A 23362-nucleotide genomic window follows, 5' to 3' on the forward strand; every position below is an offset into this window, starting at 1 on the left:
AAAATCTGTACTCAAGTAAGAGTACAGTTATAGAAATGAAATACGACTGAATTATAAGTAAAACTATGGGTACTAAAACGTGTATTCCGTATTCTGCTCAAATGCTACTCAGAGTATTAGTTAGTTTTTACCGTTAATGTGCAGTGCGTTATCAATGGCAGGTATTCAGTCAAGGAGGTTTGATTCCACTGGGATGGATAGATAAATAGATGGATGGATAGGTAGATAGGTAGATAGGTGGCCTTATTGGCAGCAATTATGAGATGAAAAGTTTAGATATCAATTCAAATTCTACTCAGTACTCAATTATGACTTAACTAAGAGTAACTGAGTAGATTACATGAAGTAATGCATACTGCTGGAGCTATTTCTTTTGGTTATTATTTAGTAGTATTTTGTTTGATTATTCTAGAGGTTTTCTTTAATTAAATTATAGTTTGATAGCATTATCTTTTGCTAGTTATTTGTTTAGTCTAATTATTTCCTTCTTTAGCATGTTTAGTTGTCTAATCAGTATTTTGTTTTTGTTTAATTTAAGAGTTTGGGTAACACTGTGGGCGCCCAAGGTTATACAGGCAGAAGGATAGGTGCAGGACCATGATGCACCTGGGTGTGCCTATGGTTTTTTACCAGAGCAAGAGAAGCATGCAGGATCCATTTGTTCTTTATTGTCTTGCTTGTTTCTTGAAAAACCCTTGAAAACCAAAGGAACCTTGAATGGACATTGAACTTCTTTTGCCTGCGTTCACTACAAGCCCATGGTGCAGCATCGGTTCTTTGATTTTTATTTTGAAGTTTGATTTAGATGAATTGACAGATGGCCACTACACATACTTTAAAGTATATGTAAGAATTCTGCTTTGGAATTTCCAAAAACAACCAGACCTTTTCTGTATAATTTGTTGAGTTGTGTACTTGGATTATCTCAAATGTGTCCAACAAAATTCAGACCCAGAGAAATCTAGAAGTTTACTCAAGCTAACGGTGCGTTTCTGTAGATCGCTGCTGCTCCTTCTGGGATAGGGAAGTTGGCAAACAGAGGCTACGCTTCGGTATGCTGTTGCTCCAACGCAGAGGCATAAATCAATCACTTAAGCTTGATTTATGCGTCTGTGTTTAGTCGACAGGGTACTGAAGGTATAGCCTCCAGCGCTTTGCTTCACAGCGGTGCTTATAGCCGTTACACAGACTACAAAACACACTACACTCATCAGCTATTGCGGTCCCCCTTCCCCTCCACGAGCAGCCCGCTGGCAAACGCTGGCTTGCTGAAACCAAGTCGTTAAAGCTGGGTTTGTATGGAGGGCCAGCCCTCCCTGCAGACACTCTGCCTGTCCACTCTTCATAGCCCAGAGACACAGCTGTCAGCCAACATGCCCGGTGTGTTTAAAGGGAAAAGTACTGCTGGCAATCCGCTCACCGCCACCAGCAACGCAGACATGCCAGCACACGTGTACACGTAGTATTTAATAATTCCAGTTCCTAAATTTTGCTTGGCTTGTGTAATACATCTATTAAATGTAGTTTGGATAAATTAGACTGTAGTTGCGGTCAAAGTGGTCAAAATATTATTGACATAAAATTGACCTACTAACTTGATTTTCGTTTAAGAAAAACTGGATCTTAAGGACTGCTGCGCAATAAATAATGAAACTGTAAAATAATGGATTAGGTGTTGGCTCAATAATACAGTACAATTATTATCAACCCAGAACAAGTACCATTGTTCCATCCCTCATTTCAATGTGCTGTTTGTCTCCCTCTCAGCTGAAAGAGAGAGATGAGCATCTCCAGGCAGAGGGCCACAGATCTTGTGACCGCCTATGATTGCAGTTTGGAGCAGCAAATTCTGGGACAAGGCTCCTACCTGGTGTGTAGAGATGAGGACCTGTGGAAGAAAGTGGAGGGGCTGTTGAGGGATGGAGATGCTCAGGAGACACACTGCCTGGGTCTGGATCCACTGAGGGTAATGGAGGAGTCACTTGAAGCAGCAGCAGCAAGAACAGCAGCCATCACTGGGAGAGTGAAAGCCAGAGGAGGCCTTCAAGGGCTGGCTAAAGCCTTTGAGGTTGTGGAGCAAGCGGCCTTGAACCTCTACCTCGGCCCCTGGCGGGAGGAGTACAAAGTTGTCAAGGTTGGATAAAAAAGCTGGAATAATGGAGTATTTTATGACAGTTTGATTTTAATTTGTGTAGATTACATTTTACTTCAGAGTATTGTCCCACTAACTCCATTAATATAATGTATTCTTATTCATATCATTGTTATCACAGTCCAGTGACAATTTGGACAAAGTCATTAGACTTTAAATATGGTAAAAACTTGATATATTTCCCTTTTTATCTATTTTTAAAAAAAAGTTCTTCTCCTTTGTGTCCCAGATGTACTCCGGTATGTTCACCCACTATATCAAACCGGTGCTGTCGATGCCACAGATTGAGAAACTGTTCAGCCTGCTCGGATACCAGCCCAGCTCGTCTCGGCACGAGCAGCTTCGTCTCCAGTCACCCAGAGTCAGTCCTGGCTCTTTGGACGACCTCCTTCGCTTGTCATGTGCCTTCTTCCTGGCCCGCTGTGAGTGTCGTCTCCTTCTGACGGCTCTGGGGAAGCACGTTGGTGACGCCCAGTGGGAGCTGAGTGTGGTGAGGGAGAGGCAGAGAGGAAACAGACTACAGGTATGTCTGCCTGGGATGTAGCTAATCAGTCAGTCAATCGGGATATTTAAAAATACTGAGTTTATCAACACTTTTGTGGAGATGGGCTGATTTTCTCTTTTGTGATTGATCCTCTTTGTGATGAACCTATTCAACATAACTGGTGAGTCAGTCAACACATAATGTACTGTAAACATATACATACAGTATATATGATACTGTTAGATAAGATGATTGAAGGGGTCTGAAGGTTAAAGCCCTACTCAGATGGCACGTATTTCTTGAGAGATGTGTTCAATCATTCCATCTGTATCTTATCCTGTCACAAATTAATGTTATTACTTAACTTCACAATAACAGTTGAAAATACAGAAAAATATACCTAAAATAATAGTCACGTGCTTGTCAGAACTCCAGTAAGCATCACGGCCCTATTTAAATCATGCAAGTGCAACAACAAGTGCACAATAAAACTTAATGTAATTTTTATGACCACACCAGTCACACGCTATTTTAGTTTTAATTCTACTGGTTACAACATACGTTAAATGTGACACAACAGCGTTCACATCATTTTGTATTTCATGAATGAAACATAAATATGCCACTAATGACGGACACGGTTGATGAGCTGCTGTAATCCGACAAAGCCCGCATAAACAACAGAGTGGCCAGTTATAACAGACTGTAACCAGTCTGATATACACAATGATCAGCCACAGCATTAAAACCAACCGCTAAATATAATTTGGGTTCCCCTTGTAAAACCAACACAGCTCTGACCCGTCAAGGCATGTTCATAAGACTCCTGGGTGTCCCGTGGTGTCTGGCACCAGAACATTTGTAGTGGATCCTTTGGGCCCTGTATGTTGGGGGGTGGGGCCCCCATGGATCGGACTTGTTCTGGCACGTCCCACAGATGCACCTGGGGTATAGGGCTGTGTAGGGATGACGTATTTTTGCAGGCCATCCCAGAAGTGAGCATCGTCCTGGTTCCCTCAACAAAAAGCCTGGGATTTTTTAAATAGGATTTAGGATTATTGCTGAAAATAAGATCTATGGCAAACACAAGCTCATGACACACATTTTGTTCAGTAAAATAATCCTCACAGATGAACACCATTTTTGAAGCGTAAATTAAACTGCTAGAAGTAAAAAGCTGCAAATACAATTTGAACTTAAATTAGTTTCCTTTTATGCTTGGATACCTTTTGAACTGACCTTTTCCCACTAAGCATTGTTTGAAATTCCCAGTGCCATCTTTCCGTACTTGACTGTTTTAGATCCTCACTGCTCTGGAAATATTTCAGTCATTATGAAAAAGGATTTAGGTTTAACACTGAGGCCTACACCACCTCAAAAACATCAGAAAGATCTAATTGTAGTTAATGGTAAATACATTTGAACGGTTTCTGATTTATTGTCCATTTATCTCAACAGGTCGCCCTGGACAACACCAAGAAGATGTTGGAAGTCAGTCAGCCATCGATGAAGCAGTTTGACGGTGAACTGGACGTGGATCTATACACAGATGATCAGCTTAATGGGGGGCAGAGGGAGACGGATGTCACTGACGACGAGAGTCCCCGCTCTTTGAACTGGGTGACTCACAGCAGTGCATCAGCTCCTGCTGTCAAAACACAAAGCAATGGAGTGACTTCCCTGTCCTCTTCATACAACCCTCTGACCACCAGAGAGGACATTCGCGTCTCTACACTCAAGTGCCAACTGATCAAGACATCACCACTGGAGTCGGACACTAGCAGAAGCTCCTCAGCCAGCACGAAGCAAGGCAAACGTCCCTCTGAAGAGACAAAGTTTGACATGGACTCACAGTCACACAGTCTGCAGGTAGAAGCAATGGGGCTTTACAAGACCCAGGCTGAAGCCAGCCATTTTTGCAGCTGTCTCCAGTCTTCTCCTTTTTGTCTTGAACACTGTGTTCAATGCAACACCTTGCATGATTTCACCTGTGCCTCACTTCAGCATTGCCAGAAGGAGGACCACTGTGTTATATTCCCCGACAACACGACTGAGAAGATGGAAGAACAGAGAGCCATGTCACCGCAGGGTGAGAGCCTCAGAGTATCACCAACTCTCACTAGCAGCAGTGCTGCAATGTCCTCCTTAGCTCTGTGCGATGACCCTAAAGCAATAACCCCATCCATTCATCCAATCACCTACCATGACTGCTGTGACCTTCGCCGGCCAGACCCTGAGGTCCTGTGTCTCTGCTGCAGTGTCTTCCACTCTGGTTCCTGCAGAGACATCATCTTCTGTGAAAAGTACCATGAGATCAAGCAACTGGGAGTGTGCTCATGTGGGAGGCCATGTTCCAGAAACCCTCTGATTCTGTGCAGGTATTGTGGAAACGAGTATTGTCGGGAATGTTGGTATAGAAGTCCTCTTTCATGCGCCTGTGGCCAAACCTTAGACCCGTCATCCTCTGTGTGATTTGTATTGAAAAAGTACTGCACGATTACGGCACAACTAGCAAAATAAAGGTGCCTTATATATCTGTGTACTGGATCTAGAATTCCCCTTTTGCCTTGACACAGTACTCCATCTTTTCTAATCTGCTCCTCTTTCTGAGACATGCATTACTCTGTACTCATAGTTATTCTGCCAGTGCCCATATTGACCATTATAAGCATTTTTGAAATATTGTGTTAGTTCAAAGTTGTGATCACATTTGTGCACTTATGTCACTTAATGTAATTTAGTGTGAAGCACAAGGAGCTGTGTTTTCATCTGTATTTGCTGCCTGCACACAGACTGGAGTAAAAAGGGTCATTATGTCACTTATTTGTGTTATTGTGTTTTATAATTCATGAGCAAACTACTTTTACCACACTGGGGTTATAATGCATGTAACTTTGAAAGAGTATCTAGAGAACAACCATTACTGATCAATCCCTATTTGGAATATTCCAAAAGTTTTTATGCCATGCGTCCTCAGTTAAGTATGTGACTCTCACTGCAACTAATGATTGTCTTTATCAATCGATCTGCTGATTATTTTCTTGTTTAGTCGATTAAGCATTTATTTGAAAAAACAACAAAACAGGATTTTTTTTTTTTAACTAATAAATATTCATTGCAATTTTTTTGCGGCTAAATTGACTTGTTTCAATTTCTTGCTTTGTCCAGTTGGCAATCTAAAACCCAAAACTATACAGTGTGGTGTATAGAGGTCTATAGAAACAGGTCTTCGGCACCTAAAAAAATGACTGAAATGTTTAATCGATTATCAAAATTGTCTCAAGATTACTTTTGTGTTGACCAATAAATTGTCATCATCATTTCAGTCCTATAACAAAGTATTCAGTTGACATTGCAATGGGGGGACTTTGTTTAAAACGGAAAAGAAAACATAAAATGGCTCCATACAACTTGTTCGGTTTAATCAAAGTCTCTGGAAGCTCCAGGATCCCAAATGGATTTCAAAAGATGTTGCACTGCAACAAAACAAAAAGCAAAAGTCACACACTAATATTTCATTACACCACCTTTAATTTAATGAAGGCATGCATTTGCCTTGGCATCGTTTTGATAAGCTTATGCAATGTCACATTTATTTCGCCAAGATCTTGTATTGATGATGGGAGTCGGAAAATAATCACTGCAGTCATTATCCATTTAATATCATCAAAAAAACAAATAGTCATGAGCACGTGGAAGTCACAGAGAGCAACATGCAGAAACATGAACCCCGGGGGCAAGTGAAAGTGACCATACCACTACACCATTGTCTTTCAGCTGTTACAACCACGTTGGGTTTCCTGGATCCTGCTTACTCATGTCCCAGCCAAATTAGAGGCTCTATTTTTATCCATTTTTCCATTCTCACATAAAACCTGTAGAATGACCAGTTTTTACCAAATAGACTCCTATAATTGAGAATTTTGAAAGATGTTTTACTTTAAACGTCTTACCACAGTTGTATTTTTTAGTTATAATGTGCCAGACATGGGTCACGCATGTGATTCACTCGTTTTATCATGAACATATCAGCCTCTTTATTTATCAAACACAAAGCTTCTATCAATCACAAAAACACTTTCATTGCCCTGATGGATTTCCAGTACAAGTGGTTATTGATGATGGAGATAATCAGCTCTTATTCAAACCAGAACCCAAAATGTATCACTTTCTGAAAGCCAGGTTGATCAGAGATGCCGTAGAGCAGAACTTCATTCAAATAATTGAAGTTTTACAGACTCTCGTGACAATGTTTGTAGTCTGTCCTGAGGATCTACTATTCATTGTACGCCTGCCAGTTGATGTTGATGAAGGTCTTGCTATCCATGCGGTCGATGTAGAGGACCCCATCCAGGTGGTCCATCTCGTGCTGGAGGATACGAGCTGGCCAACCACTGGCCTGCCACTTGACATCTTCACCATTCTCATTCAGACCTGCAGGGTGAAAAGGCAGAGTGATGGGAAAGATATACAGGAATGAATAAGCAATTGCTACAAAACGTGCCTAATAAGACTGATAAAAAGAATTCCTCAAAATTATACTTGAGTAAAAGTAAAGATATTGTGTTGAAATATTACTGGTAGAAGTGAGGGTTACACATATGAATAGTTCCTGAGTAGAAGCATTCAAGTTAGAGGTCGACCAATAATGGATTTTTAAAGGCTGATATAATAACGATAGTTGGGAGACGGAAAAAGCCGATTGCAGATTAATCAGCCGTGATTTAAAAATATCTACCATACATCTACAGTATATAATTAAAATGGCGATTATTTTTTGTTGGTGAAACTGGACAGGTGCAGCATAGTCTTCTATATTTTAAATGTTTTTATTCCTTTTTTTAAATGTAACTGTCGAAATTGAACAATCTTTGGTATTAACTTTATTAGAACTGCTGAACTGAACATTAGTGCCCCCCCCCCCATCCTCTTGGTGAAAAGTTACAGTGAAACTTTGTTACGTTAGTAAAATAAAACCTTAGAGACGTGCAGGACACAGTCTTTATTTTGAGTTGAAAAGCTAGCAGTAGCTGTCTGGCTGATATCAAGACACAAGATCTGGAAACGTGTGATTTAGTGGATTACATTGTTGGAATCTTCTATTTACAATGGACGATGTGCTGTTCTGTGGCCAGGATTACTTCTGTTGCGCGTCCCGTTACATTGTTAAATACCACTCTTACAAACCATTAATGTTTGTGCATATTCCTGGGGTGAGGAGGATCGTAAAGTGTGTGATTTAATTTCATGAATGGATGGATGGATAGTGGCTGGATTATTTGGAAGAGATAAGTGATGGTGCTGCGTTATATATTCAAGACTAGATAAACTGAAAACGGGTCAGATGAGAGAGGCCTGGCAATGCAAGACTAGATATGACTTGAATGCCACACTTGTCACCAGAGTAATGTGTGGAAGGTATTTAATGGAGTGGAGTGAAAAAAGTACCTCTGATGTAACGTTAGTCTCTCTTAGTCTACATTGAAAGATGTGACATTAATTAAAGTCTGTTGTGCATGTATGGCTGCTGCATATCTAACGTTAACGTACAACAGGTACCTGTCTGTGTCAATGTGTTTACTTTAGATTAAGAGGGACATTAAGAGGATTTAGATATTTTCAGCAGAAGTGGCCTTCAAATGATGACGACTGACTCAGTGTATCCTCCATGCAAAATGGTGACGTCATTTGTCGATCTCTAATACAAGTATGATATTAAATGTACTTTAACTGGCAATAGACAACTTGTTCATTCATAAGTAAATACAGATTGCACAGTGTAATGGCGGCAGAAAAATTACACCAGCTGTGAACAGACCTTGCTTTCACTATGTTGTTAGGTCTGCCCACCAGACTGGAACATTTCCAGGAAAAATGAAGGTTGTTACAGCACAAAGCAAGCTTGTCTGCCACAGTGCAACCAAAACAGGAAGAGGCACTGTTTTCCCTGGTCACTATCTCCAGGTAATGGTGGAACAACTAGAATAATTGTGGAAACTCTACACTACAAAAAAAAAAACATCCCCGCTGATGGAGGAGGCAAAGAGGGAGACCGATAGAAACCGAAAGTAAAACGAGTGAACTGGTGGGCATTCAGACAACACCTGTGTTGTGTGAAAGTCTGTTCTTCCGCTGATCTGTGTTTCCCCTTACTGCTGGGGTTTGAGCCTGTTTAAAACTGGCATTCTTTCTATTTGATCAGCAAGTAACAAAACCTGCCTACTTATTAATGCAACCAAGTGTTTTACTCTGCCTTTTCATAGCAGTAAGATCAGGGTTTCTAGGTCTAATTGAGATTCTTACAGTTGTTTTTTGCTTTCGATAGTAGCCATGTTGCAAACACTGTCTTTGCGACAGTGGTGCCAACAGTGATACCACAGGGAAACACAATGAGGGAAATTGTCATTTCTGGCAATAAATATCAAAAGTACAAGTAAAGTAAATTATACATATATTTATATGTATATACTGTATACTACGGGTCAACTGATTATCAGCCTGACAGATTATTGGATCAGATTTTCAGCATTTACCTGATTATTGGAATCAGTTAAAAAAAAAAAAGAAATCCCCTACTGGCCTTTTGGCTCTGATGCAGTAATCTGCAAAGTAGCTAGTAACAAAGGCTATCAAGTAAATGAAGTGGAGTTAAAAGTACAATATTTGCCTCCAAAATGTAGTGTAAGTATAAAGTAGCAGTTTGGAAATACTCGAGTAAAGTACTTAAGTCCAGCACTTCAGTAAATGTACTGTTCTACAAAAATGGTTCTGATTTTTATAACTTGAAAAGTTTAAGTCTCCGCAAATTAGATTTGGCCCAAATCTAAAGGCACTGTTGTATAGGAAATAAAGGATTAAGCTATAACATGCGTACCAGACACTTCCACAGACAGGTAGCGTGGAACTGTAGCAGAGAAGCCTGTGATGCTCTCACAGGCCTCCTGAAAGAGTGCAGTTTGTCCATCCAGGACCGTCAGCTTGGGGTTGATAAAGATCCTTAGAGGTTGGGTGGAAAGACCACGGACCTTCCTCGAAGCAGGCGAACTCTCTTCCAACATCTTCTTGGGATATTCCAGTGCTAGAATACGGAGTGGTACTCCAATCTGAGGTGCGCTCAGTCCCACACACTCCAGTTTCCGCATCACTTTCACCATAGTCTTGATGACTTGTTGGATCTCGGGGCCTGCTATAGCTGCAGGGTCCACAGCGGCCGCATGTGAACGCAGCACTGGGTCCCCTACCTGGCACACATGACTATACGGAGGACTTGGAGAAGATATGATCTTGCGTTTCATATACTGAATATATGAGCGCACCTTGACATTGCTGTAATAAGAGTGACTGCAGGGTACAAGTGGGTGGGGGGAGATATGAGGAAGACGAGTGGAAGTCACTGCTGTTAAGGCCCTGAGGCGGCAGCCAGGGGCTTTGGATGCACAAAGTCTGAACCCCGTCCTGGAGAGTAGGAGCAGAGACAAACATGATTTTGTGTTCATGGTGGAGCTCCAGCTGGGGTGATGCGTCACACGTCAGTAGGGTGATGTACAGTGCTGTGGGAAAATTGTACAAAAGACATTTAATTAAGTTCTTGAACATGTGTCATGAAGACCCAATGCCTGATTTTGGAAGCCGTTTGCAGGGATCTCTTCCATTCAGCAAAAAGAGCATTCAACCCAACATGGATATTGGTTGATAAGTGCTAGTTCACAATCAGTTGTCTAGCTCAAATGATGGTTCCAATGATTTCTACAGCTCTCCGTTTTCTGTGATGTAGTGAGAGGAACACATACTACTTTGTCACAAAAAACATTCATGAAGTTTGGTTCAATAATGAATTTATTATAGGTCTTCTGAAAATGTGACCAAATCTGCTGGCTCAAAAATATACAATAATAATTATACTATTTGTTTAAATGTCTCTTGGCCATTTTCACTTTAATTATGTGCTTTTGATAACCATCCACAAGCTTCTGGTACTCTTCCGTCTGGAATTTTAACCTCTCTTCTTGACAGAATTGGTAAAGTTCCTGGCACAGACTTGTTTCTTCAACACAGTCCACATGTTCTCGATGAGGTTTAAGTCAGTACTTTGGGAAGGCCATTCAAAAAGCTCAATTCCAGCCTGATTTAGTCATTTGTTTACCACTTTTCCATCAAGACCATGTGGACTGCTGAAGAAACAAGTCTGTGGCAGGAAGCCAACAAATTTAATTGAACTTCACAGATTCTGTTATAAGGGAGTGGTTAAGGCCATTGGCCTCATTCCATTGGAGAAAAATGAAAGCTTTAGAAATCATTGGAACTCAAGACTGCAATGATATACAGTACACGTTCATACCAAGTGTATGTAAACTTTTGGCCCCGATTGGATATATTATTGTTTTGCCCTTACTTACAATTAGGGGCCTGGCCCAAACCAACCACCCAACCAACCCATTACCAGCAGGGCATCTAAACACTGTTGGCCATAGAGCGTACCTCCATCAATGTGTGCGTTTGGAAGGTTTGGGTATCTAACAAACATGTTTTGTAAATTACTGTAATCACAGCATCGTTCATATTATTAATGGCAATGCTACATTTCCAGTGCAACAGCATCTACTACTACCACTGCCAAAACGTTTTAATCGGACACTTCATAAATACCTTTTAATAATTTTGATCAGACAAATACAGGTGTGGGTGACCGCGGTAAACACAACAGTATTTGTATTGTATTTACAGTTGCGTTGCGCTTTCTTGTCCTCAGCAAACTTCGCTTAGCAGTACGTCAAACACCGCCGACGGGGCAGGCAGGTGCACCAAAACATGCGCGCCCATTCAAAGGTGACTACAAGCTACAGCTACAAAGCTAAGTCGTAAGCATGTTGGTGTCGTTATATTTAAAACACGCGGCTAATGCTACTAACAAAGCTTAGCATTTGTATTTCAAGACGCTGCATAACAGCTACTTTACAGTAGTGTGTTCACCTCCATGCTAACTGAAACGGGCCACATATTCAGGATAAAAGGAAGCTCCGTAGAGGATCCATGGCTCGTCTTCTTCTTCTTCTCTTCTCTAGGTGTACAACCTGTCCACGGCTCCGTCTTAGTAGTTCCGGGTCAACAACTGTACTTCACAATAAAAGCCGACACGCTTTAGTCCGTTGTTATCTCATAGCATAGTTACTAAATAAAACTTTTATTTTGACAACAACCGATAAGTTTGACAAGGAAGTAATTTCAAACTTTTTCAAAACGAAACAGGATAACTTGCCGGTACATGTCCAGCTCTTCATAAAGTGTCTATTGTTCAGCTGGGTGGGACATTTACACCCCATTCATGAATGGGGGTCTAAAAGTTCGAGCGGTACTTTCTCCTTTCACAAGCCCGCGGTGCTGTGTCGCTATCAGCTGATGGAGGGAGAGGAGCTGCAGCCTGTGCGTAAAAGTTTACAGAGGAGCCCCAAGTTACCGCTGTGGATCATAGAGTATGTCTGGGCTCACAACATCATGGATGTACAGGAAGGTTGGTTTATTCCATCATAATTTCTGATAACATGTCTAACCTGTCATTACCCCCATTACATTTAAGGTTTGTATGTTGGTATTATGTGGTATTAATAGATCATTTGTAGTTAAGTAAGGTTTAGTTATTTTGTGTCATTCAAATGATTGCAGACTGTTGATATTTTGCAGATTCAGATCTATACCCCATTTTAAATATCAAAAATCTTACCTTTATTGGTCCTCTGGCATTTTAAACGATTATAGATATTGATGCAGTCAGTGAAGGGAAGTGACTACAGATATTTACTCCTTCCACTGAAGCAGACCTTGTGCTTACTTGGTTTTCTTTCAATTTCATGCTACTTCTTTTAGGGACCGTTTAGGGGGAAATACTTTTTAGCCTACTATATTTACTTGATAGTTTGGTTCATTTTCAGTGAAGATTTAGCATTTATACCATAGCCTTATTCCACATTATTTTACTATCACAACTATTGCTGCACAGTTAATCCAAATGTAATCTAAACTGCAACATGGCCAAATGCAATAGGGGTAGTTTCTATAATATATATACAAATAATAGTTACTATATATACCTCAGGCTGTTGTGTACCCATGGAATTAAAAAAAAAAAAAAAAAGTTATTTAATTATGATAGTTCCAGAACAATGACCAACAAAAGAAAAGTAGTCCTAAGACACAGCTTTCCCCAAGGTGGGGGTAAAATGAGCATGGGGCAGCTAAAAATGCTTTACTCGTCCATTCTGTGTAGAGACAGGGCAGGAACGATAGTCTTACATACAGTGATCAACTCAAAGCAGATGTGTTACTGTCCAGAAGGTAAAACCTCTTGTAGGCCTCTGGAAAAAAAACTGCCCACATTGGTGCATGCTTGAGTGTATTATGTATAAGATTAATGTTCAGTCTGATGCATTGATCAGTAAAGGGTACTCCATGTTCACATGCTGGAATGGCACTGCTGATTTCTTAACATTAAGTAATAAGAGGGAACAATGTTTTTGTTTTCTCGTGATAACTGGTTAATTTATCTCGTAATCTCGGCATAAACAAAGTTTATTTTGTCAAGATCTTGAAAATTTTATCTCGTTATCTCAACCCCTGTTGTTTGAGAATGACATAAATAACTCTTGATCTTGAGAAAACAAATAGAATTTAAGTTGTTATGGTGGGAAAACAGAGGAAATAATATGTTCAACCCATGGCCGTATTGGGGTTCCGTAATATCACAATATCTGTACAACAATATGATTGTTTTTCTTTTTTTTCCACCATATTGTGCAGCCATATAACTATAAAACATGATGCAAAAAATAGTTTGCATTGTTTTTTGAAAGCAGAGGCTCCCGAGCTTTTTGGCTTGTGACCCCTTTAAAAAAAAAAGAAAGAAAAAAAAGTCTCGCTGCGGCCCCTTGCCATGTTTGAGTGCATGGTTGTGAGTGAGTTGTGAGCAGGTCTTAAAAGATCTTTTAATTAAACTTCTCAAATCGTTTTATTTAGATAACTGTTTAAGGCTCAATAACTTAACTTATGCAATATTAAAAAAATAAAGTCACTGATACACTACTAGTAATCTAATAACACAACATTTAATAATTCCCCAGTCACAGCTGGTCATATTTCCGCAGAACGAATACTTTTACACTTTACTAATTATTCTTACTAATACTAATGTGATGAAAGTCGAGATAATGATGTGACGTCATGTTGGTTCTTCACAGTTGTGGACCTCTCCACTTGGCCAGAATTGGACTTCCAGCCTCTGAGCCTTGAAGATCCATGGAGGCTGCGCGTTGCTTCTGCCCAGATGTATTACATCGTTAAGAACAGGGCTATGGAGCATTTTGAGAGAACAATGGGCTTTTTGGAAGCCACTTACAGGCTGTTACCCAGACTAGTGGCTCCAATCAAACATATGAAGATCATGTTTGGCCTCAAGACAATGGTATGTAAATGCGTGGTGGTAAAATGTATATGTTCGGCAAGCATGTAAAATCGATGTTACTGACACGGTCCAGTTGCGGTTGATCCGTGGCTATATTTTTGAAGTTTATTTCTCTCCTCCCCTCTCTCTTTGCTTCAAGGCCATCATGTGGATGCTCAAGGAGGGCAGAGGAATGGTGGATACTGTGCTTAAAATCAACCTGTTCTTCCCAAGTAGACTACTTCAATACCAAGACCAGTGTGTAAGTGTCCAACTTACGCGACCAATTTTCTTTAAATCTTTGAGATGGTTAAAGATGCTCCTACTCAGTTGATTTTGGTCCTCTTTAGCATTGATTTAGGGGCAAAATTTCATTTCAAGCTGCACTAATCAGTCTTTATATTTACAATGAATGGTAACGCTTTATATTTAGGTCCTTATAATAATAAATGTAATAAATAATAAATGTGTTTGTAAGGCTGTTATAAGTAATTATAAGACACTTTTTTTAACATTCCTAAGCTGTCTATAAAATGTTAAGTGCTTATAACTGTCTAATTACATTTGTTTATAATGCAATAATTAAGACTTATAAAGTAATAAAAATAACAATTATTACAAGGACCTTTACATAAAGCAATATCCACTGAACTTATGTTTATCAGGTGGACAAAAAGGACGATATTAGCAACGTTGTGTCCAACTGGATATTATTATTTATTCAGCGATTATTTTTAAAGTTTATCTCACTTAGAATCTGACATATCTGATTAATGAAATGCCACATTTTCACTAATTAATGTGCCATGACTACTACTGCATATATGAAAATCTTACCAATTTGTCACAAATGTATTTTCTCGCATAGACCCAGCGTGAAATGTTCCTCATGAGGAAGAACTACCTGGACTTCAAATCTCTGGCATTAGCACTTGCCATGGACAAGGTCAAACTTGAAGATTATATTCTGGTTGGTTAACTCACCACACTGTCTTGGAACAACTGTAACTGCAAAGATAAAAGAAAGAATGCAAGTTTGAAGTGCCTTGTGTCCATGTCCCACATTTCAATGTAACCAGCCATCCACACTGACTTTTTCTCAGTACATAGTGATATATAGCATCATACAGTGAAGTAAGAGGGTGAAGATTTGAAATGAATCAAGACCTTACAGTTAACACAATAGCATTGAAAATGATGAGTATAAAAAAACCCAACCTGAAACCAGAACTAAAATGCTGCATACATTTTACATCAATACTACAACAAAGTCCAAGAATAAAGAAACCAATTTAAATAATGTTCAAAATAAACTAAAACTAAATTCATACATCAATGACAAAACATTCATTGCTAAATGGAGATTTAAACAAACATTTTTAACACCTGTAAACCATATGATTATGATGAGGATTGTGCCAAGCCATATTATGGAAAAGAGGGTCACACTCTGGAATAGGTCTTTTGATTCATTTACTTAATCATCTATCTGGCTATACACAGAACTTTTCAGCCAGTTGGCCTTCATCAGTGTGTACAAATGTACAATCCCTTTTTTAGTGTGCCACGTAGGTTAACAGGTGAATGAAAATCCTCAGTCATTGTGTCTCCACTCAGTTAACAGGTGAAAATCATCATCACAATCACTGACTCCACCTAGAGTGAAACACACCAAACCACAAAACCAACCATCATTGTGCATTGAAACTCCAAAGAAATTCAGATGAAGCCTATCAATTAGGCATCTCAAAGGACAGGACTCAATGAGGATAATAACTTAACCCCTTTTCTGTAAAAACATTCTGTGTATAGCGAGATAGATGATTCAGTAAATTCATCAGAACACACATTCCTGAGTGCAACCCTCTTTTCTTTATATGGATACATGTATTTTGAATAACGCACCTCACCTGCTGGTCAGAGCACCGTGGTAAATCCACAAATGGACAAATTCTTTGGCTTCCAGACAAGCAAGATGTAACATGTGATTCAGGGCCAAATTTGTTTTTAATACTTTATGTCCTTAATTGTGGCTTTCAGGATATTTTTAGACCCTGTTTCACAAAACGAGAGTAAAACTTGATTTAATACAAATGTTGTACTGGGATTAGAAGAGAAGATGGTTATGTGTTGTCACCACTGACTGTATAAAGTAGTCACAGCACCACTGTGACGTTACCCATAGGTTTCTGAAGAGCCAGAATTTAGCTCAAAGTGGGTGGTACCAGCCGTCACCATCTTGGCTGTGCCTAACTCCTGGCTAATCAAAAATGGGCAAAGAGTGGAACTGAAGCAAGCTAGATTGTTAAACAAGCCCACCTAGCTGGAAGCTACCAAGCTAGCTAACACAAGTTAAGCTAGCACATTACATTAGCGGAGTTCGGCACCTCCATGGCTCGCTATGGCAGGTGAGAGTGAAGACAAATCTAGTTTTTAATCCCAAAAGTTTAAAACCTCTGTACTCCCCTTGACTCCAGGTGCTTTCCTCTAAAGGCTCCGACCTCCAGCTGTCTCCTTCAGAGTTTGCCAGCTCATGCTGTTGTTTGCCGCTTAACTCTAACAGAGTCGCTTGTTAATCCAAAACACCAGCCTCTGTCCCTCCACTTTGACCTTTTAGTCCAATTAACCACACAGAAAGACATATTATGTGTCTGATATCTGAATTAAAATCCTCCAAAAGGCATCAACACCACAAACACGGCAGAGAGATCAACTTCAGTGACTGCAATTAGCTGAGGTGAAGCTGAGCAGATAGCTGGGGGGTTAAGTGTCACTCAAAGTGCCCACATCCCCAATTAGGTGTAAATTTAAGCCTTAATTTTATTTAAATGAGTGAGTCATATATTATTTATATAGTTGTCATGAAGGGATGAATGAGGTTTAGGGACCAAATCAGTTTTGCACCAGGCTGTTTACATGTTTACTTCTGCTGTAATGTTGGGCATTTAAACATGGGCTCTTATGGGGACTGACTTGATTTTGCAGCCAGTCTGCCCCAAATGGCCATTCGAGGAGCTGCAGTTTTTGGTACTTCCATACTGGCGCATGGTTGTCACAAGTTATTTTCATTCATGTAGTCTCTCAGAGTGTTCAGTACATAGCATTGTTTTCACTGCCCTGACCTGTGAGTCCATTTCTGTCCAGCAGGGTGCACTACATAACTACATTTAAAACTAAATCCTTATGTGCAGTACAACATACAAATGTAAAATGTGTACTTAGAACATCTAACTGATGTACTAAGGGGTAAAGAAATGCTTTGCATTGTTGTTTCCTCATTTTTGTTGTGGCCAATTAGATCTAATAAACTAAACTAAACTTTTTTGGGGAAACATCCCAGAACTGTGAGGGCTCTGGAGTGGAATTAGTCAAAACAGCTTCCTAGAAACCTCTGGAACACGGGTATTAAAGTTCACTGGGCAGAACATCAAACAAACAAATGGACAACAACATTGTGGATCAAAGAAATAGTTTTTTTTGGAACATGTACAATGACTGTTTTATTTATCCTGTGTAGTGAACTAAAGAAGCTTTGATTACACAATGCTGTAGGCAATCAGTGTTGTTTTATTGAGACCTTGAGACCTTTACTTTAAGCATGTTTTTAAACTTTATGCAAATTACAGAAAAATCTGATTCAGGTGACATGTTGAGTTCTTGCTGTTTTTCAGAACCAGTTGGAGAAGCAGTATGGTGGACATTATGCCCAGAAAGTAGAAGACAGGCTGCTGTGCTATCTACATAAGTTGGAGACTGTGTTACCAGGAGATACCTACATTGATAAGGTGTGTGTGTGTTATGTTAAGCCCCATTCAAACTGCCCTCTCAGTGCAGGAATCGTGCACCGATATTCCGCCTCACCGTCTGTGTGAAAGTTACAGATGCGGAGAGGGGGACAGTTTTGCTGTGGCTCTGATCCTCCAGAGGAGGTAGTGTCAGAGCCACAGCAGAGGCGAGACAGTGTCTGTGCGAATGGAAAAGCCGGCGGCATGGAACAGGGGTGTGTTGGTCTTATGGTGTCCACAGTCTGACAGCTAAACTGATCCTTCACTCATCAAACAAAAGAGAAATGTCCCACACTGCAACCCACAAAGCAACATTACAAACAACAAACAACAGTAATGTGGTAACTGGTAGTGTCTCTGGCAACTTGTATAAAGAAAAAAATTCTGCATCCATACCTGGAAAAGTGTCTCTACCGACCCCTTGTCACATTTCTGCCCGAAAGTCACTGCGATGGTCAGCCCTCCCAACCGGGCATCCTCATCAAAACATTTATAACACCACTAATCATCAAAAACCCCACAGGGTACCTGAGAACGTGGGTATACCATAAAGGACTATACAAATGATAACAGTTGAGCTGCCTCTGACATCATGAAAAGGAATTTCTCATTGATTGCATTTTTGTCATATTTGAATATGTGAATTAGATACTGAAGAAAGAAAGTCCTGTCACTGAAGACGAGAGGCTATTGTTGGAAGTAATTACCTCTGACTCCATGACAATAGCAACAACTCTAAAGAACCTGCTGCACTGTGGTAAGAAACACCTCCCAATTCACTACACAAATAATATTCAAACGTGAAGTCCACTTTATATATGTATGGAACCAAACATTATATCTCTTTGCTGTCACTTCGACTTGTTTACGTTTCTACTGTTTTTACCACACACAGGATGGCACTTTTATTGAGTGATGTAAAAGTTATATATAAAAATACAGAAAATTATAGACCCAGTGGAGGTAATTCCGTAATAAGATGTGTCTCTTTGTATGAAAAAAATGGACAAGGCATCTCACTCTTATTGTCCTATATCAGGACACCTCAGAGTGCATTATTGCCTGGATAGTCCCTATTTAAAAAAAAAAAGAGTACTCCACCGATTTAGAATTGAATTTTGTCAGTATAACATTGTCAGACTCACAGTGGACATTTAAACTATATTACATTACAATTAAAATTGGAGTCGCAGGACCAGATATATCATCTTTTTTTCATTCATTCTTCTTCCTTGTCAAAACATGCCCACAATGCAGCTTGACCGCTGACAATTATTGAAAAAATACATAGGAATACACACAAAGTGATTGACAGGACCATAGAGTAAATGCTCAATTCTTTATATATCACATACTGTCATGAGTTGCATATGTGGAGCTGTTTCAAACTCTGCTGACAAGATTATGCCAACCTTGTTCAATACACGGCATACAACTAAGTACATTTAGCAATTGATTGATTGCTAAATGTACTGTCATTGATTTAACATTTTAGGAAATTGATTTATTAAAAAATGCAAAAAGACCCAGAAAAATGCAGAGGACATGACCTTGCTGTCCTCAGTGTCAGCTACAGGCCTGCCTCTAACGCTCAATCCAGTTGTCATTATGGTGCCATGACTGTGTGTGCCCTTATATGTTACACTGTATTTGCATCAATGGCAACAGAAGATTGAATGCAGATTAAGCCAATATTGCATTTCCTCCTATGATACAGACCTGCTTCGCTTGAAAAGTATCGTGAGATAAATTTCGTTGTGAATTGGTGCTGTGTAAATAAAACTGACTTGACTTTTTCTGATGATAATTGTCAATTATTTAATTAAAATGCACTGCCTTTCTGTTCCTAGATGTTGCCTCCTGCAGTCTGGACAATGTTTCTACATCATCAAAATATGGAAAGAGTAGAATGGAAAACTCTCAAACCTCTCAGTCCATTCTGCATTGCAGTTCTTCAAAGGCTCTCCTCAAGTCAGCTGAAGCCAAAAATCCCCTAGAGTGTCAGCCAGAGTTTTTGAGGGGAGGAGAGGAGGCTGACAAAGATGTGTCCAAGGACAGCCCTCTTTTATTGGAGAATGACAATGTGAGGAGAAACCAACAAACAGAGGAGGATCAAGATAAGATGGAGGAAGAGAGCACTGTAAAGGAAAGGGAGGAAATCAGTCAGAGAAGCATTGAACGTGTTCAGGAGGTTACTGTCTCTCCTCAGTTCTGCTCCAAACACCAGCGATGGGTGAATAGCATCCTGCAACAGTGTCCTGATGAGTGTTCAGAAGAGCTGCTGCTTCAGGCTACTGTTTCGTCATCTCCCCCATTGTTCCAGTCGTCCTCTTCCACCACTACATCGCAGGACCTCACCCCCTCTGACCTCGTTCCATGCCCCCCTGATCAACAGCATGCAGCCCAGGCAAGTGAACAAGTAAACCCTGGAGATAAGCTGAGCTCTGGCTCACTTGGATCAGCGAGGGATACCTCTCAAAGGGAACCACTACCTCAGCCCTCTTCGTCCAGAGACATTCTGCCGCCCGCCCTTTTGTCACCTGTGGTCCAATTGATAGACATTGCCTCTGTCAGAGGGATTAACCTTACCTTTAAACTCCATAAAGCAACTCCAAATCAGTTCACCAGGTCCAGTAACAAACAGGCAGCTTCTGCTACCTCTTTAGATTGTTTTACCTCCGGAAACGATCGACGACTTCAGGGAACGACGGAAGATTCTACGTTTAACCAGCCAGAAACCATGGCCACAACAGTTCCCCCGAAAACAACACAAATGCAAACAGCTCCTGTATCTCAGGATGCGTCTACCTCTACCCGCTGTCAACCATCAACTCGAAAGTCTTTTTTCAGACTTTCAAGAAAGGTCAGACGAGCTTGTTCTACTACCAGACATTCACAGGCTCTGGACGGATTTAGTCAAAACCATTCAGCCGAGCAGTTCAAAATGGCCCCAACTACCTTTGGGACAAGTTGTCCACCTTTGCCCTGTGACGTAAATGTCACTGGGCATCCGACACAAGATTCTTCTGCCTCTACTTGTCAATCAGGGACTCTATCCTCAGTCTGTACTGCTAATCAGATCCCTTTATTAACTGAATCATCTCGACAAGTTGTCCCTGAGAGCTCCGTCAAACATCATCCTCAGACACTCAACACAACTTCTTTTCAAAAGACCCTAGTACGCTCCACTGATGTCTCCACTACCTCCAACTCTATTTGCATGGCTGTTAGGTTTGAGACCAACAGAGTCCAAAAAGCCCAGCCAAGGTTATCACTAACTAGTCAGGTTATGTTGCTGCACTCCAAGCTGCTTCAGCCCTATGTGAGTCTTACCAGGCTGAGCACTCAGAAGTGTTACGAAGTGACCAAGGGGAGATCCTCATCCAAGTTTGTAGAGCCTATGGTACGAGGCAGTAATGATGAGGACAAGGAAAGGAGGAAGGAAAATGATGGAGATGCAGATTCCTCTTTTGATCTGAACACTCTTTACTCCAGTTATTCTTCAAACGGTGACAGCGAGGACTCACTTAATTTTGACCCTGACTATAAACCTTGCATTAAAAAGAAAAGACTTCTCTAAGAGTATGAGGCAGCAAGGAGTCTGATTCATACATGATAACATTTGAATACACAGTATGGACTATAGCCTGACCGATACTGGATCTTTGAGACCAATACAGATATTGATATTTGGAAAATCAGCTGAGAAAATATTGGCCAAGAGTAAAGCAAAAAAATAAAAAGATTAACACAAAACATAAACAATTGTGGTACGGATCAATTTGGTGAGTTGTTTTTTTTTTAAAGAATTGTGACCAAGATACACCATGACATTTTTATAAGCATTTTATATAACATTTTGAAACTGTAAAAATCAAGTTGTCAGTGCTCTCTGGTGGACAAACTATCCACTGGTGAGACTGTTTCTTAATAACAGCAAATTTAGTTTCACACTTCTGTATTGTAATTTCTCGTTATTTTATAACAAATATAAGATAATATATTGGCTGATAAATCAGCCTGGCTAATTTAATTTAATTTTATACAGGTGTATTTATTATTGCTAGATTCAAGTTGTAAGAGCTGATTGGCATGACATTTTTTGAAGACATTAATTTTCCCCAGAGGATGAAACGTAATAAGAAATTTAGCACCATCAGCAGGTTACAGTCATGATCCAAGACTAAATATCATAATGATTTTGGTGATCCCCTGACTTTTTACATCGCACCACCATAAGGTTGATATTTGTGGTTTTGAGTACAATGTCTGGAGAGCTATAAGATGGAATGCCATAATCTTTTGTTCAGTCATTTATTCACTTTTATGGACCCACTCCAGTTTGCCTAACAACCTGGCATTGGAGTGGACGACGCCATCATCTTCCTCCTGGACAGATCACTGTCTCACCTGGAAAAGCCTGGAAGCACTGTGAGGATCGTGTTCTTTGATTTCTCCAGTGCTTTCAACACCATACAACCTGTACTTTTGGGGGACAAGCTGGAGCTCACAGGGGTGGACCAACACCTCATGTCCTGGATCCTCAACTACCTCACCAACTGGCCACAGTATGTGAGGACTCGGGATTGTGTGTCGGACACAGTTGTCTGCAGTACGGGGGCCCCACAGGGAACAGTCCTGGCCCCTTTCCTGTTCACTCTGTACACTGCAGACTTCTCCCACCAATCACCCCACCGCCATCTACAAAAGTTCGGCCTCATCAGGGATGGGGATGACAGAGCCTACAGAGAACTTATCAAGGACTTTGTAGACTGGTGCCAGCAGAAACACCTCCAGCTCAACGCCAAGAAGACCAAAGAGTTGGTGGATTTCTGCAGGCACAGACAACCCTGCACACAGGTGAACATCCAGGGAACGGACGTTGAGATGGTGACGTCTTACAAGTACCTGGGAGTTCACCTGACCAATAAACTGGACTGGACTGATCACACTGCAGCAACCTATAAGAAAGGTCAGAGCAGACTCCATCTGCTGAGGAAGCTCAGGTCCTTTGGAGTGCAGGGGGCACTCCTGAGGACTTTCTATGACTCTGTGGTGGCATCAGCCATTTTCTATGGAGTAGTCTGCTGGAGCAGCAGCATCTCGGCAGCAGGCAGGAGGAGACTTGACAAACTTATCAAGAAGGCCAGCTCCATCCTTGGAATATGCCCTCTGTGCAGGTGGTGGGGGAGAGCAGGATGATGGATAAGCTGTCATCACTGCTGGTGAAGGAGTCCCACCCCCTGCAGGACACTATCACAGCACTGGGCAGCTCCTTCAGCGATAGACTGATACACCCCAAGTGTGTGAAGGAGAGGTATGGCAGGTCCTTCCTGCTGCTGTCAGACTCTACACCCAGCACTGCTCCCAGTAGACCTCACTGTGCACTGTGCAATAAAACTCTATACATAACTCATTTTAGTTTGCACTGAGCAATTTTCATACTCATATTTAATATTTATTAATAACAATACACTGCTCACACTGTTTATAATTACACTTTTTATACA

General features: G+C 40.6%; 3 protein-coding genes across 6 annotated transcripts in view; 2 read left to right on the forward strand and 1 right to left on the reverse strand.

Annotated features, from left to right (window-relative positions):
* Positions 1-5455, forward strand: part of spata2l (spermatogenesis associated 2-like) — a 6448-nt gene extending 993 nt beyond the window's left edge. For both annotated transcript variants that reach the window (XM_084364124.1, XM_084364125.1), the window contains exons 2-4: positions 1768-2134; positions 2382-2675; positions 4095-5455. In XM_084364124.1, coding sequence (XP_084220250.1) covers positions 1781-2134; positions 2382-2675; positions 4095-5108 — 1662 coding nt within the window. In that variant the 5' untranslated portion in view covers positions 1768-1780 and the 3' untranslated portion in view covers positions 5109-5455. The remainder of the gene's footprint in view (positions 1-1767; positions 2135-2381; positions 2676-4094) is intronic.
* Positions 5456-6147: 692 nt separating this feature from the next.
* Positions 6148-11720, reverse strand: pdf (peptide deformylase, mitochondrial). Of its 2 annotated transcripts, none has more exons than XM_084363959.1 (3): positions 11607-11720; positions 9511-10186; positions 6148-7070 (listed from the first exon to the last, which is right to left on the reverse strand). In XM_084363959.1, the coding sequence occupies exons 2-3, from the start codon at positions 10130-10132 to the stop codon at positions 6913-6915; spliced, it is 780 nt and encodes a 259-aa protein (XP_084220085.1). In that variant the 5' UTR covers positions 10133-10186; positions 11607-11720; the 3' UTR covers positions 6148-6912. The 2 variants fall into 2 exon arrangements, with proteins under 2 accessions (XP_084220085.1, XP_084220086.1); XM_084363960.1 differs by lacking the exon at positions 11607-11720 and adding an exon at positions 11283-11573.
* Positions 11721-11893: 173 nt separating this feature from the next.
* Positions 11894-21434, forward strand: LOC311263738 (uncharacterized protein). 2 transcript variants are annotated; one of them, XM_084364012.1, is made up of 7 exons: positions 11894-12144; positions 13865-14088; positions 14228-14329; positions 14936-15037; positions 17739-17852; positions 18501-18609; positions 19703-21434. In XM_084364012.1, the coding sequence occupies exons 1-7, from the start codon at positions 12033-12035 to the stop codon at positions 21430-21432; spliced, it is 2493 nt and encodes an 830-aa protein (XP_084220138.1). In that variant the 5' UTR covers positions 11894-12032; the 3' UTR covers positions 21433-21434. The 2 variants fall into 2 exon arrangements, with proteins under 2 accessions (XP_084220138.1, XP_084220139.1); XM_084364013.1 differs by lacking the exon at positions 14936-15037.
* The last annotated feature ends 1928 nt before the right edge of the window (positions 21435-23362 follow it).

The sequence above is a fragment of the Pagrus pagrus genome (genome assembly GCF_965226575.1).
Source record: "Pagrus pagrus genome assembly, chromosome: 10".
NCBI lineage: Eukaryota > Metazoa > Chordata > Actinopteri > Spariformes > Sparidae > Pagrus > Pagrus pagrus.

Bases quoted from the DNA above. Each gene is read 5' to 3' on its own strand.
- pdf (XM_084363959.1), bottom strand. From the start codon at position 10,132: ATGAACACAAAATCATGTTTGTCTCTGCTCCTACTCTCCAGGACGGGG. The intron at 7,071-9,510 runs GTACGCATGTTA...TTCACCCTGCAG, and splicing joins CCTGTCTGTGGAAGTGTCTG to GTCTGAATGAGAATGGTGAA.
- LOC311263738 (XM_084364012.1), top strand. From the start codon at position 12,033: ATGGAGGGAGAGGAGCTGCAGCCTGTGCGTAAAAGTTTACAGAGGAGC. The intron at 14,089-14,227 runs GTATGTAAATGC...CTTTGCTTCAAG, and splicing joins TGTTTGGCCTCAAGACAATG to GCCATCATGTGGATGCTCAA. The intron at 15,038-17,738 runs GTTGGTTAACTC...GCTGTTTTTCAG, and splicing joins AACTTGAAGATTATATTCTG to AACCAGTTGGAGAAGCAGTA.